This window comes from Loxodonta africana, chromosome 23, assembly GCF_030014295.1.
Source record: "Loxodonta africana isolate mLoxAfr1 chromosome 23, mLoxAfr1.hap2, whole genome shotgun sequence".
Lineage (NCBI taxonomy): Eukaryota > Metazoa > Chordata > Mammalia > Proboscidea > Elephantidae > Loxodonta > Loxodonta africana.
Genome location: NC_087364.1, coordinates 16,042,979 through 16,059,035, shown reverse-complemented (window position 1 = coordinate 16,059,035; position 16,057 = coordinate 16,042,979). Strand labels below are relative to the sequence as shown.

Genomic DNA, 16,057 nt, shown 5'->3' with positions numbered 1-16,057 from the left:
GAGAGTAATATACCCAAAACCAAACCGAACCCATTGCTGTTGAGTCAATTCTGACTCACAGTGACCCTACAGGACAGAGTAGAAGTGCCTCAATAGGGTTTCCAAGGAGCGGCTGGTGAATTCGAACTGTTGACCTTTTGCTTGGCACCTGAATGCTTAACCACTGTGCCACCAGGGCTCTGAGAGTAATATACACATATGGTAAAAAAAAAAAAAAAAAAATTAAAGCTATAACTTGAATTTTCCCTTCTCTCTTGAATTATACTTCCAAGGAGTAAACACTTTTAAATTCCTTTTTCTTTGGCTCTTCTTGTAATTAATAGTCTAGCTTTAAATGACGTATTTATGCCTCTTTATTGATTTGTCCACTTTCTAGTTCTGCTTATGGATCCCCCACAATGAAAGATGTGGAGTGTGCTTACCTCCCACCTCTCCTTCATCTTTCATTTTGGGTTTGGTTACCACATGTAATGGTTGCCTTATCATTTTAAATAGTGGACAAAACCCATTGTTTCCTGATTTATCAATTTTAGGCACAGATCAGTGGACTCCACCCTGAAAATGAGAAAATTGGCCCAGGGCTATGTATACCTCATCTATACTTCTGTTGTTAAAATTGTGTTTTTTATGTGTATGTGTGTTTATAGTTTATTTTGTGGTGTTACTCAAGCCTTCGATGCTTTGTCTATAGGCTGATTATATACAGAAAACGAAAACCAACAGCTCTATTTACATTATTATTATATATTTATTGTAGAGCCAAGGAAACTAGGTATGATAGGATACCTGGGCTGCTTAAAAGAATCTCTTAATTTCTTTAGATATTTCTTCCCTACTTTGGGTTCACATTTTTTAGCTACCATTATTTCTTAAATCTTGCATCTTTTTTTTCCTTGAATTCTTTTTTTTTTCCTGGAGTGTCTCGTGGAGTAAATTTTTTTCATATTGAGTACATGGGTGGTGAACTTTCTGGACCCTTGTTTGGCCAGCTTGTATAATAGCGAAGGACTGAATATTTAAGTAGCTAATATGGATTTCCTCTTTGCTTGGGATCTTTCCCTCCAAGAGGCCATGCCTGAAATGGTAGAGCTAACTGTCAGCTCAGTTCTGCTTTCCACAGAGGATGCAGAGATAGGGAGCTGGCCACCAGGCAAGCAACTGTGAGAATCCTCTGTGGTTGTCAGTTAGCTCTTCTTGTTGATTTCACTCCTGGGTAAAGCTGCCCCTCTTCCCGTCCTCTACCTCCATTCCCTGTCTCCCCTACGGTGTGATATCCTCTGGAAGTTTGAGGTTACAAGCTCCTTTCTCTTTTTTTTTCTTAGCCCCCTGGATGTCCTTCTCAAGCAGGTTGCCCTCTGTCTTTGCAGAGCATTTCTCATATTTTATTCTGGGGGGCAAAAGTTTCCTTTCTAGCTATCCGGGCTGGGTTATATGTAAGAAAGACTGTGTGAGAGCATGCTTGGGGTTGGGGATTTTTGGAAGAGCCTGATTGGCCCAGCTATCATGAATGCAAGTACGGCACTTATACTGCAGGAGATGATTCTATGTGGTGTGCGGCCCAACATTAAGTGATATCAAAGAAAAATGAGACAATTATTCCCTTTTCAGTTCTTTTTGTCCTGTTTGTATCAAAGAGAAACACTTTGAGACTTTCTCTTTGATACATATATAATTTTTTTATATATGTATCAAAGAGAAAGTCTCAGATTTGATGCTGGTCTGAAAAACCTCTCCAACAGTGGCTAGTTTCTCACTGTAACGGAGGAAACGGGAGGCAAGCCTAGATCTTTCCCTCAGCAACAATATTAAGTTAGAATTTAACAACTTTGTTGTGTTTTTACTAGATTATTTTTACAGGTAATGTCCACTGCTGACAAAGAGGCAGTTGTTTTTCCATTTACTACAGTGATATAAAGTGCCCTTTAAAATACATTTATTTCAGTAAATCAGAATAAGGTGATTTAAAGATACGGCAAGCATTGTGGTGCCATAATGGGAATGACTAAAGTTTGAGAAACAGTCTAAATTATGCTGATGATTTCTCATGCCCCTGTCTAGGTCCTGGTGTTTCTTGAATTGCTTCCCTGGACTCCATTGGAAGGACACATTTCTCTCTGGTGTTTTGAGGGTTTGTTTTCTCTGGTGTTTTGAGAGTTATTTCAGTACATAGAGCTCAGAATTGACTCAGTGGCAATGGGTTTGGTCTCTTTCTGGTTTTGGGAGGGAGGAAGAGTGGCTGTGCTCCGTCTGCTGTCTTGAACTAGAAATTTAGCTCTCTTTTTGGTTTCTGTGTTTTTATATGACTCTTCAATTTTTTAAAAAACTCATTTAGTATTTGGGGTTTACGTGGGGCTTTTTGTCTCCTCCAACTAGCTAATATTCTTAACACCAGTGGTTGGATATGTTTAGCAGCGTCTCGACTCCCAGATTAGATGCTGAAAGGCTGTTTACGTGTCCAAAGTTAAAAGAATTTTAAATTTGGTTGTCTTATGTATTCTGACCAGAGAAGAGTGGAAGAAGTCCTTTGGACCGTCAAAGGTTCAAGGTCGGACTCAGGTTTCCGTGCTTGCAGACATGTGTTCTGTCTGCCATCTTTCCCCTGAACGGACCAATTTCAGGCTATGTGGAAAATCTCCTAAAGCAGATATCCTGCCTCCCGTTTATCTTCTCACATGTCCTGGCACCATCACTGATCCAAAGATTCAGTGAGTTTTTGAACTTATAGGGAGTTCCTGGGTAGTGCAAATGGCTAATGCACTCAGTAGCTCACTGAAAGGTTGGAGGTTCAAGTCCACCGAGGTGCCTCAGAAGAAAGACCTGGAGATCTACTTCCAAAAAATCAGCCATTGAAAACCCTGTGGAGCACAGTTCTCTGACACACTCGGAGTCCCCGTGAATCAGAGTGGACTTGCAGGCAACTGATTTTTAGATTTGTAGTACCATCCCCGGCCTGTCACAAAGCTGTTACCGGCAACACTTTCCCCACACTTGGCCTTTAAAACTTTTAGCCCTGTCTTAAAATAGCATTATACTGATTAGGCAGTGACCTCAGTGATACTTGTGTGGGCCAGATGCTGAAAAGTGGCAGGCCACACAGGAACTTAGCCGAGTTTTATTTGGCCTGTGGTGTGTGTTTTGGGGGGTGGGGGGAAGGGGCGAGGAGAGGAGAGAGTTACTTGTTAACATTTTAAAATTGGGGTATTTCAGACAGAAGTCTGTCTACTGAGCAATGCTTTCCTTTCTGCTGTCTACCCCCCATCTTTCACTGATAGCTGTCTGGCCCCTGAGGCATTCAAATCTACAACAGGATTTCTTGCTACTTATCACAGTCTTCCCCATTTTGAGCATTACTTTTTCTTCTCCCTCCTAGTTTGTTGCATGGGTCCAGAACTTTCAACAAGCTTCCAAAATCTCTCTCTTTCAGAGTTGTTCGTACTGTTGAATGATTGATCCTGTATTGTGTGTGTAACACTCATAATTTTCTTCCCACCTTTGGCTTTTAGAATTATTTCTCTATAATTGTGTTCCTTGTCTAATTAGCACTTTTAACAATCACTGCTTTTTGGACTTACTGACCATGAAGAGGTTAATGTTTGTATAAAGCCTCTCTCATGGGTAGAAGCACAACTAGTGACCAGCCTGGTGGCAGGGCCAAAATAACATGCCTAATGCCGTTGTTTATGACTAGCAGATTTGACACACTTTTCCTCTGTAGCGCAGGCTTCTGTGTTAGGCTCTGTTTTAGAGCTTCCTTTTTATATTATTGCTCACTATTTTTTTTTTTCACGTCTAAATGTTTTAGGTGTGGAATACATTTTTTTTTTTTTTTAATCTAGAGGACACATCCTTCTCCTTCATGCCTCCTGCCCTCCATGCCCCTGGAAACATCGTAGCATTTTCTCCTGTTTATTTTCCAGATAAACTTGATAGCCATTTGATCTAGTAACAGTGCTTTCTTGGCTGCCCTCCTGAGCCAGGCTCTCTGGCATGAGGAGCGGTCAATGTGGCGGGTGGCACAGTGTCACCAAACTCTCCCCAGTGTGTTAGGAACCGGAGTGGATTCATCGGTGGCTTTCACCGTTATACTTCCAAACGTTGTAGGGAAGCAGGTCTAATAAAATAAACTTGGGAGCTTTTGGTTCCTGAGCCATCGTTGTTGAGGTGGTCGCTAGGAGACACTCCTCCCGAACTTGGTCCCAGAGGATAAGTTTCATGAAGTTTTCTTGCAGGAAGTTCATAGGCCCAAAGAATACATCAGGGTGGTGTCCCTTGAAATGCATGGGATACTGCATTCTTGTGACTTCTACACCTATGTTATTTGTGGGTTAGCCCCTTTCTGATGAAAAACTTTAAGGGAGCCTGAGTCGTTTACCAAATAGCAGGTAGTCAGAAATGGAAAGACCAGTATTGCGGCAGGGTATGGCAGCCCCTCCTCTAAGGGTGTGAACCACACTGGGGTATTTGACTGTGAAGTTTGACATGCCTGACTTGTGGGGACAGACTGTGTTGCTGGTTTACTGCCTCTTTCTCCATCCCCTCTGCGTCCGTCTTCAGTTACAATGCTTCCGCAACAGCCCAGATGGCTAAGCTTTGCAAGACCTGTGGTTAGTGTTCTCAGTGCTTAGAAGATGCATTTATTTTTAATTGAAGTAAATGTACATAATGTAAAAGTCACCGTTTTAACCAAAGTGTACAGTTCAGCGGCTTCCAGTACATTCACATCATTGTGCAACCACCACTATTTTCTGGTTCCAGGACATGTCATCGCCCCACAGAGAAGCTCCATACCCATGAAGCAGTCACCCCCCATTTTGTCCGCCCCTACAGCCCTTTGCAACTGCTGATCTACCATCTGTCTCTGTGGGTTTGCCTGTTCTGGATAGTTCCTAGGAATGGCATGATATGATATGTGGCTTTTTATATCTGGCTTCTTTTACTTGGCCCGGTAGCATGTATCAGAACTTCATTCCTTCTGATGGCTGAATAATATTCCATTGTATGGGTATGCCAGTTTTTGTTTATCCATTTATCGATGGATAGAAGAGTTGTTTCCACTTTTTGGCTATTATCAGTAATGTTGCTATGAACATCTATGTACAGGTTTTTCTTTGAACACCTATTTTCAATGCTCTTTGGTATGGAAACCCAATGGGACAGTTCTACCCTGTCCTGTAGGGTCACTATGAGTCGGAATCGAGTCGATGGGTTTGGGGTTTTTTGTTTTTGTTTTTGGTGTTGGTACTTAGTTAGGTGTGGAATTTCTGAGTCATGTGATAACGCTATGTTTAACTTTTTGAGGAACCGAAAAGCTGTATTTTAAATATTAAAATAGTAAGCATATAAAATTATTATATTTCTTGCTGCATGTTAGAATTTTTTTTTGTTTTCCTTTAGAGTCAAGCAGAACTGGATTTGAGTCCCTCCACTAGCTAACTGTGCCTTTGGGCAAGTTGTTTAACCTTGCTTAGTCTGTTTTGTCGCCAAGAGCATGCAGACAATTCCTACTTCAGGGTTATTGGAAGGACTCATTGAGATGGTTTGATGCAGAGAATGTTTTTTTTTTAGCACAGTGCCTGGCATACAATAAGGAATTCACATGTACTGTAGTAATTATTTTAGGATGATACATGGTAACCAAGGCCTGATTGGCATTCATTGCCACAAGATGGGTATTTCAGTCATGCCAAAGAGAAGTTAGAGGACGTGAAAGACCCAGAAGGAAACATCTTCAGCATTGGTATTTTTTATTAACTTCGATATCATGTCTTCTATTTTTCGTTTTAAATTAATGCACCGTCCAGTAGTCTCAAAAGTTGTAACATCCCTATTTTTAAAGGTGTAACATCCTGTTGCAGAGAAGTGATGTATATTTTTTTAAAACCTTCTATTTGATCACCATTTGGGGTCTTTATGTATGAACCACTTCCTGCTTCTTTGGAGAGGCCGGAAGATGACTAGTAACTTGCCCCATCTCAATGCATAAGGACTTAATGAACCTTTTTACTGATTGAGTAACTAGTTAAACAAAAGTTAGTTTTTCTTATTCTTGAAGTAGATTTTTATTGAAAAATTAAAGTATCTCATCAACAGATCATTCAGACATTACCACTATTAATATTTTGTAGATACTTTAAAAAAAAAACACACATGTATGTATACACTTTTTTTCAAGTGTTACATAGTAATAGCACTCATTATATTTTCCATGGCATAAAATATTTTTTCTACAACCTAGTTTTTAATGTTGAATATTATTCCGTTTTATGGATAGAATGTAACTGACCTATTTTCCTATGGAACATTCATGCCCTTTTTTTTGTTGTTATATAAACAATGCTGTGATGAACATCTTTGTGCACATCTATGATAATTACATTGGACTAAATGCCTAGAAGTAGATTTTAAAACTTTTTGATAAATTCAGTATTTAGTAAGTATCCACCATGTGTTGCACTGTCCCCAGATTGCAGTCTTTTTATTTCCAACCACCATTGCATTTACTTTTGTCACACAGAGGAGCATGCTGATTTCCGTTGTTGCTGTTTGTGACTATGTATGTTTTTCACTTAAAATCGACCATGGAGGGGAAAATTCCTTTGGACTGTGGAGCTGTATGGCAGCGGAGCTTAGGAAGCAATTTCGCTAGTGCTGGAGTGCAGGCTTCGTAGTCAGCCAGCGTAGTCAGGGTTTGGGTCCTAGTTCTGCCACTCACTAGCTGTTATATCTGACACCTCTTCTCCTGAGTCATTGCAGTTTGCTCGGCTTCATGCCTTTCCCCATCTGCTTCCACAGAGCCTGGGTTTGGTGTAAGCTGGTCCGGTTTGGTTAAGGTTATTTCTCTCTTCGTCTCATGGGGCTTTTTTCTCTGGCCACTCCAGACTGACTGTTGAGGGATGGAAGATGATAGATGAAAACACTTTCCTATTTCTTCTCTGGAGGGTAGTTCTGAGTCACCTCTGTCACTCACAGCTGTGGCTGATTTGATAACATATCCTTGTATTGAGGTTCCTTCCCTATTTCCTTCGCTGTGTCCCTCACTCTTGCTCCCTGAGATCGCATTCCAAAATAAACTACCTGCGTCCAGGCCTTCGTCGTATCCTTTACTTTCAGGCTAAGATGTTTTATGATCATGGACTGGTAACTTACCCTCTGAGTTGCAGCTTTCTCATGTGTATAAATTTGGGGAGGGTAGTATCTACCTTATAGAGTTGTTTTGAGGATTTAAACGACATAATTTATTCATTCACCAAGTATTTTTTGAAACTCTGCCATGTGCCAGGGGCTGTTCTAGACGTGGGAATACAGCAGTAAGCAAGACAAACAAGGATCCTGCCTTCACAGGTTTACATTCTGATGGGGAAGACAGACAGACACATAAACAAATGAGGAGCATTCCAAATGGTGAAAAATGGTTTGAAATAAACAAATAAAACAGAGTGATGTGCTAGAGAGGCATAGAGTCATGAGAAAGGGCGCTCTGAGGAGAGGAAATGAGGACTGGATGATGAGAATAAGCGGGGCATGAGCAGAGCATGCTGGGTAGATGGAGTCACAGGTGTAAAGGCCCTAAGGTGGGAGCGATTATCAGGAGCCAGGTGGTACACATAAAGTGCACTGCAGAGGACCTTGCACTTGGCGTGTGCTCAATAAATGTTGAATACTGTCATTATTAGTACAGACGTGTCGCTTAACGTCCCAATGCATCCTGTGAAACAGGACGCTATGTGGTTGGGGTGTTGTGCAGACACTGTGTTACACAGGCACACCTTGTTTTATCGCACTTCGCTTTGTTACGCTTCGCAGATCCTCCAGTTCTTTACAGATTGAATGTTTGTGTCAACCCTGTGTCGAGCAAGCCTGTCAGCACCGTCTTTCCAACAGCGTGTGCTCACTTCATGTCTGTGTGTCATATTTTGGTAATTCTCGCAGTATTTCAAACTTTTTATCATTATTATTATATCTGTCATGGTGATTTGTGATCAGTGATCTTTGATGTTACTATTGTAATTGTTCTGGGGTGCCACAACCCGTACCCATATAAGATGGCAAACTTAATCGGCAAATGTGTGTGTTCTGACTGCTCCACCGACTGGCTCTTCTCCTGTCTCTCTCCCTCTCTTCAGGCCTCCCCAATCCCTGAGACACAATAATATTGAAATTAGGCCAATTAATAACCCTACAGTGGCGTCTAAGTGTTCAGGTGAAAGAAAGAGTCGCAAGTCTCACTTTAAATCAAAAGCTAGAAATGATTAAGCTTAGTGAGGAAGGTGTGTTGAAAGCCTAGATAGGCCAAAAGCTAGGCCTCTTGCACCAAACAGTTAGCCAAGTAGTGAATGCAAAGGAAAAGTTCTTGAAGCAAATTGAAAATGCTACTCAAGTGAACACATGAATGATAAGAAAGCAAAACAGCTTTATTGCTGACGTGGAGAAAGTTTTAGTGGTCTGAAAGAAGATCAGACCAGCCAGAACATGCCCTTAAGCCAAAGCTAGTCCAGAGCGAAGATCAAGTGCAACAGAGAGATCTTTTGTGAAAGGAAGAGTCGATTGTTGTGGCAAACTTCATCCTTGTCTTACCTTAAGAAATTCCCACAGCCTTCAGCATCCACCAGCCTGCCAGTCAGCAGCCATCAACAGCAAGGCAAGACTCTCTACCACCAAAAATGGTAGGACTTGCTGAAGGCTCAGATGATGGTTAGCATTTTTTAAGAATAAAACATTTTTAAATTACGGTATGTGTATTTTTTTTTTAGACATAATGCTATTGCACTCTTAGTAGACGACAGTATAGTGTAAACATAACTTCTGTAAGCACTGGGAAACCAAAAACTACTTGTGATTGGCTTTATTGCAGTAACTGCTTTATTGAGGTGGCTGGAACCAAACCCGCGATCTCTCCCAGGTATGCTGGAGTCGGATATGCTACAGTAACAGACAGCTCCAAAGTCTCAGGGTCCTAAGACCACAAGGTGTTGATGTTACACCTCCATTGCAAGTCAGCTGCAGAATCCATTCTGCGTTGTCTTCAGTTCCAGAATCATCTGATAGGGCAGCCGTCATCTTGAGCCTTGGCAGAGGGAAAGAAGTCGGATGGTTGACTGGCTCTGGAGTATCTGCCTGGAAGTGATGAGTATGACTCTTCCTTGGCCAAAGCGAATCACGCTGCCATGTCTAACTTCAGTTCAGGCGGAAGAGGGTGGAGGGCAGTCCCTCCATGTGTCTGGAAAGAGACCAGGATGTAATTGGTGGATCACACTGCCACGTGCTTTACACTGCTTCATTTTTCTCCGTAGTGTTTATTTCTGTCTGACATAATATATATTTACCATGTTTGCTTAAGTTTTCTTTTCTTCTCTGACTAGAGTGTAAGCACTATGAGGGTAGGAACTTTGTCATTCATTGCTGTACTGTAGTGCCTAGAATAATGCATGGTATACGTAGTTGTTGTCGTGTGCCATAAAGTCGATTTGGACTCATAGCAACCCTATAGGACAGAGTAGAACTGCCCCATAGTGTTTCCAAGGAGTGGCTAGTGGATTCGAACTGCTGACCTTGGTTAGCAGCTGAGCTCCTAGCCAAACCCTTTGCCGTCAAGTTGATTCTGACTGATAGCGACCCTGTAGGACAGTATAGAACTGCCCCATGGGATTTCCAAGGAGCTGCTGGTGGATTTGAACTGCCAATCTTTGGTTAGCAGCCAGCTGCTTTACCACTGTGCTACCAGGGTTCTAACTTTGATAGGATGATTGAAAATACCAAGGCAAGTCATTAATTTATTCATTTGGTGATGTGAAGTTAGGAGTGTGAAGCAGGGAGGTTTGAGGAAAGAAATGGAGATGGTATAAAATGAAAAATTGGAAAGCATACTCATTAATTAGAGAAAGGCAGTACAATTGTTGGTCAGTGTTGACTGTCAGTTTGAGATTTGAGACCATGAATACACATACAGTGAAATCTTTGAAGCTCATGTGTGTGCTTTTCTTCAGTAACATTGAGTCGCTCAGCAGCAGGTGAGGAAGGGGCAGGAATAATCTGACCCGTTTTGCAAGGACAGGTGTAAACCCTTGTTGAAGAAGAAATATTATCGTGGCTGCACCTAGGTCAGCCTTGGAGTAAGTATAAGTATTGATGCGAAGGATAGTTTGGTTCATTTCTGCTGCATCTTGGGCCCTGTCAAGATAATAAAGGGGCTTGCTTTTCATGAAGGAGGCTCGCTCCCCTGGGGTGTTGTGATGGTGGCGGTGGCGGCAGCAGTCTTCCCTGTATGATCTACTTCTCATGACACTTTGAGGTCTGTGCTGTTATCCCCATTTTACAAATGAAGCAATCTGAGGCTTAAATTGCTCAAGAAAGAATTTAGGATTGTCAAGCTATCTTATAATTCTGTAAAGGTGTCTTATAATTCAAGCTATTTTATAATTCTTTTCAGGTACTAAGCAATGGGAAGCTCCCTTATCTGAGAGGTGGGGACCTCTATTAGCTTTTAGATTCCATAAAGCCTTGGTTATCTCTTGGCCGTGAAGATAGTATGCAGCCATGTTACTCATGGTTCTAATTTAGATGTTTTCAAAACGTTACCGGAGAGGAAACAATTTGGCTATTTTTATATACTTAAGCAATAACCACAAGACCAACTGTAACTGATAAAATTCACCCCCGGGGGATTTCTCATGAATAAGATTAAAGCGTACTTTCTACAGTCTGAGAATATTGCCATCATGGATACTTTTCTGTGGTCTTGCCTTTTGACTATCTGAACATTTCACACGTGGAAGCTGCTAGGCCTTGTGGCACGTATAGAGCATATAGGCACGTGGGCTGCCCTCCAGGAATTTTTGATGTAGTTGGGAAGGCAAAACATACGTAAACCCCTGACTATTCAAAGTAGTGTATGCAAACGGTGCAGAGTAAGGCCTTTTAGGCTATACTGGTTGACTGTGGCTGAAGGTGAAAAGGAGAACTCGAGCTCTAATTTGAAGGCTGCATTTTAAGTATTAGATAAGGGAGCATCTGCTGGGAGGGAATTGATGAGGTTTGGGGGTTTTAAACCTGCGAATTTTTTTTTCCCCAGAAGCATGAAATGGGCGGGGGGGAAGGTAATGAGATGAACAGTTTGATTGCAGCCAGGGGTTCTTGGAACAGAGCAGTGGGAGGTAAAGCTAAAGCAGGTAGGCCCAGAGTGTGCAGGTGGTGAGAACCAGGCCAATGGGACAGTTTGAACATTAAAAATATGTATATATATAACTGATTGTAGCACATTGAATATGCAAAAATCCGTAAGCACAGTGATACCCAGATAAAAGATGAAAGAAAAAAAGAACTTCTTTGTATGAATAATGCTAGTAAATATAGAAGTAATGACAGAATTAGAAAAATCACATTTGTAAAGCCCCCATGTAGTTACTGATTCAGGCGGGATTATCTGTAAAAGTTAAAAACAGTTTTCTCTAAGTTGAAAAATTTTCATAATAAAAAGGTGGAAGAAAACAGTAATGTAAAGAAAGAAAAATATAGTGTTTTAGCTTTTCCACAGGGGTTAAATGTTCCATCCTTTTATGGAAAGCTGTGCTTTTATAAGCAAACTCGTTTGTACCACTTGGGTCCTCACCACCAGTGTTTCGATGCTGTGGGTATTCCAGACCAAACCAGTTGTTGATGGGTCAGCTCCGACTTGTGGGGACCCCGTGGGTGACAGAGTAGAATATACTCTACAGAGTTTTCAGTGGCTGATTTTTTGGAAGTAGATTGCCACGCCTTTCCTCTGACGTGCCTCTGGGCGGACTTGAACCTCCAACCTCCAGTTAGCAGCTGAGCACATTTACTGTTTGTGCCACCCAGGGATTACAAGCTTATTATGTAGAGAAGTTATTGCCGAGGAAAATATTATTCCAGTGGTTTTCCTAGATTTAGATTCACTGTTTTTTGAGCAAGAAGCCCTGGTGGCGCAGTGGTTAAAGCACTCAGCTGCTAACCAAAAAGCCTATGCTTCTAACCCACCAGCAGCTCCTCGGGAGAAAGATGTGGCAGTCCGCTTCCGTAAAGATTTACAGGCTCGGAAACCCTACGGGGCAGTTCTCTCTCTGCCCGCATCCTGGCCCATGAATCAGCTCGCTGCTGGTGTTTCAGCGTATCTGGGAAAGGAAGGCATGAAAATATAAAAGGGGAACTAAAGGAAGAGCAGGAGGGAGAGCAGGGCTACCTGCGTGTCTCTCATGAGTGTACGTTTTCATTAAGTGATGTATTAGGGGGAGATGTTTCTCTGTTGGGATAAGCTGGCATTGTCTCTCAGAAAAAAATTAAGGACTTAAAACATAATTCACTTCCTTTCTCTCATATCAGAGAGTAGAGATGGGAGCTTATAATGTTTATAAAATATCTTTGATAGTGTATTTATATCATGAGCCAAAAAAAAAAAAAACCCATTGCCATTGAGTTGATTCGGACTCAGCAGAACTGCCCCATTGAGTTTTCCAAGGAGCACCTGGTGGATTTGAACTGCAGACGTTTAGTTAGCAGCTGTAGCACTTAACCACAATGCCACCAGAGTTTCCATTTATATCATAAAAAAAAAAAAAAAAAATTTTTTTTTTTTTTTTTTTTTTACCTGTAAATGATAAGATCTAGGGGCAAGAGGAGTGTAGTTGCTTTGGTACAGGTCACAGAAGTCATGTCAGGCTCTCAAACATAAAAATGACACAGGCTCCAAGTGTACCGGTGCCCGTGGTAGGAATTCTCAGCGGGCCACTGCGTTTAGCACTCTAAACACTTTCAGCCTGTCTTAATTTTTGTTTAATAAGTATATGAACCTCATCCATGCTCTGAACTAACTGATGGATTTGATAGAAAATACGCACCTCTGTCTTTTTCTTTATGCTTCGGTAACCATTTGGCTGGCTTCTTGCTTCAGACTCATTTAAGAACCTACAGACAATGCAGCTCTCACCAGTGAATTCCACTGGTTTTCCAGCGTTCATTATTGGTCATTTATTTACCCTTTCAGGTTGATGTGTTAAAAATTAATGTTAATAAGAACTAAATTTCAGAGTTTCTAGACTTGGTCTTCACTCTCATTCAAATGAAGTGTATTCTTTTGGTTTTCAGCCATGTGGTTTTCTAAATCCTAGGAACAGCCATACTGAAAGTGGTTTTCTTTTTCCCTCCAGACAAGGCACCTCTGTCCAAGAGTCTCCTGTTGGTGCCCAGTGCCCTGTCCCTTTCCCTGGCCCTTCTCCTGCCGCACTGTCAGAAGTTCTTCCTGTATGACCTCCAAGCAGTAAAGAACGACTTCCAGGTGAGCTTGTTTCCCTGGCCTCTTGGGAGGAGAAAAGGCAGACATTTTTTTCCCCTTGCTGCTTTTCTTCTGCTACTATTAGTCACTCAAAGCCCCTAAGCTTTTAAGAAATACTATTTATTGTTAATATTTCATTAGCAGGGAAATTTTCTAGTTGTATTTGTTCATAATTTCAGTAAGCCAAATTATAATGAAGCAATTGTAGTATTCCCTTTTACTGGGCACATCATTTTTTAGTTTTACTTTATACTCATGACAATGCAATTTATAAGTTCAAAGCAATTAAAACAATGTTAAATTGCCTTTTTTTAGAATTAATATGCATAGTTAATATTTCTGGAGCATGTCTGTTTGAATATTTGATTAGATGACCTAAGCTCTTTCAGCTCTAACAGATTATGAATCTATGATTGCTGTTATATTGGTGGTTAAACCAAGCAGGGAATTTTTCTTGCCTTTTTGTTACTGGGAAGAATGGAACTATGGCTTTCAAGATTTATAGAGTGTTCTCATTGAAAAGGCCACTGCTGGGGTTCTTGTCTGAACTGAAGCGTTAGGGCAAATTCTGGCGTATAACCTGTCAGCCTGTTTTGCTAAGTACTTGATTAACCCTTTGAAACATCAGAATCCATGTCTTAAACTTCGACACCTTTTCTTTGTAGTGATGTAATTAATAACCATTGCTTGAATTGGCTTTACCAAGTCCCTGTGAAGTTCTTTTAGTTATTTATCCACACTCTTGCTTTCTATCGGAACATAGTATTGCTCCTGTATTGTTTTAGTTGCTACAGTCCAATGGTTCGCAACCCTTGATACACATTAAAGTCATCTGGGGAAACTCTGTGGAAATCCTGGTGGCGTAGTGGTTAAGTGCTATGGCTGCTGACCAAAGGGGCGGCAGTTCGAATCCACCAGGTGCTCCTTGGAGACTCTATGGGGCAAGTTCTACTCTGTCCTATAGGGTCGCTATGAGTTGGAATTGACTCAACGGCACTGGGTTTGGTTTTGATTTTTTTGCGGGGGGGAACTTTAAAAAAATAAGAATTAATGGCAGAACCTCACCCCCCACCCGCTGAATCAGAGAGTCAGGTGGTGGTGCCTGAGCATTGTCACACTTTTTAAAAAGATGGCCAGGAGATTGTAGAGTATGGCCAGCCTGGAGGACGGCCGCTGGGGTTAATTTGGCTCATCTGGCTAAGCAGGCAAGTGTCCCCATCTGCACCACTCTGTGGGCGTCTGTGCTTTGGAGGTGCTACGCTGGTCAAGGAGGACGACCCTCCTAGATGGAGAGGGACTACTCTTTCCCCTAGGAATGTGACGGACCTCCTAAGTGGTTCTCTGTGCGCATCTGTAAGAGAGGCTGCAAGAGGTGAGAAATGCAGATGCTGGTCTGGAAAACGTAAACGCACAGTTGTGAGAGCGTGATACTGTAGGACCAGTGTACGTTACACCTTCAAGGGCCGATACATGCAGTAGGGGCCAGTACAGGGTGGGAAAGCTCCGGGGCGCCGTACGGATGTGAGTTTTCCCTTTGGTCTGAGAGAAGGGACGACTGTTAGTTAGCAGTAGGAAGAGAGAAGGGCATTTTACTTCAGGAAGCAACATGAACTTCAGACCCTTCGGAATGCTGCGTGGGAGCCGCGGTCTGCGAATAACATACGAGCGGATTGGATGGGTCGACAGGGCACGTTGGTAAATCTCCAGGGTTTAATCACGTGGGGCAGAGATGCTGCCCTGAGGGTTTCGTTGGCTGAAATCCAGAACCACTGCTTTTTGTGTGCAGAGCAGTAAACCGTCTTTACAGGGAACAGTCATCTTCATAAAAGAGTTGCCGTCATTATTAGTTGGCATCTAGTTGATGGACTCAGCAACCCCATGTGTGCAGAGTAGAACCACTGCGTGTAGTGACGTGGTGCCTGACGTGTAGTCATGTGGTGCGTGTATGTGTAGTGACGTGGTGTGTTACGTGTAGTCACGTGGTGCGTTACGTGTAGTCACGTGGTGCGTTACGCGGAGTGACGTGGTGCATTACGCGGAGTGACGTGGTGCATTATGGGTAGTGATGGACATTAAATGTGGTGTGGTATTTTATATTACATGTAGTGATGTGGTGTATTGCATGTAGCATTATGTATTACATGTAGTGATGTGCGTGACATGTGATGTGCATGACGTGTAGTGATGTGCATTACATGTAGTGATGTAGTGCATTACATGTAGTGATGTGGTGTATCACATGTAGTGATGTGTATCACGTGTAGTGATGTGGTGTATCACATGTAGTGAAGTGTAGAGTATTACATGTAGTGATGTAGTGTGTTATGTGCAGTGATGTGATGTATTACATGTAGTGATATAGTATATTACATGTAGCGATGTAGAGTATTACATGTAGTGATATGCAGTATTACATGTAGTGATGTAGTGTATTACGTGTAGTGATGCAATGTATTACATGTAGCGATGAGCATTACACTTAGTGATGTAGTGTATTACATGTAGCCACATAGAGTATTACATGTAGTGATGTGGAGTACTATATGTAGTGAAGTAGTATATTACATGTAGTGATGTGTAGAGTATTACATGTAGTGATGTAGTGTATTACGTGTAGTGATGCAATGTATTACATGTAGCGATGAGCATTACACGTAGTGATGTATATTACATGTAGCCACATAGAGTATTACATGTAGTGATGTGGAGTACCATATGTAGTGAAGTAGTATAATACATGTAGTGATGTGTAAAGTATTATATGTAGTGATG

At 41.7% G+C, this 16,057-nt stretch overlaps 1 protein-coding gene across 4 annotated transcripts in view; it reads left to right on the top strand.

Annotated features, from left to right (window-relative positions):
- UBAC2 (UBA domain containing 2) overlaps nucleotides 1-16,057 on the top strand; it is a 213,120-nt gene that overhangs the window by 21,046 nt on the left and 176,017 nt on the right. For all 4 annotated transcript variants that reach the window (XM_010593997.3, XM_010593996.3, XM_023553162.2 and 1 more), the window contains exon 2: nucleotides 13,161-13,288. In XM_010593997.3, the coding sequence (XP_010592299.1) occupies nucleotides 13,161-13,288 (128 nt within the window). The remainder of the gene's footprint in view (nucleotides 1-13,160; nucleotides 13,289-16,057) is intronic.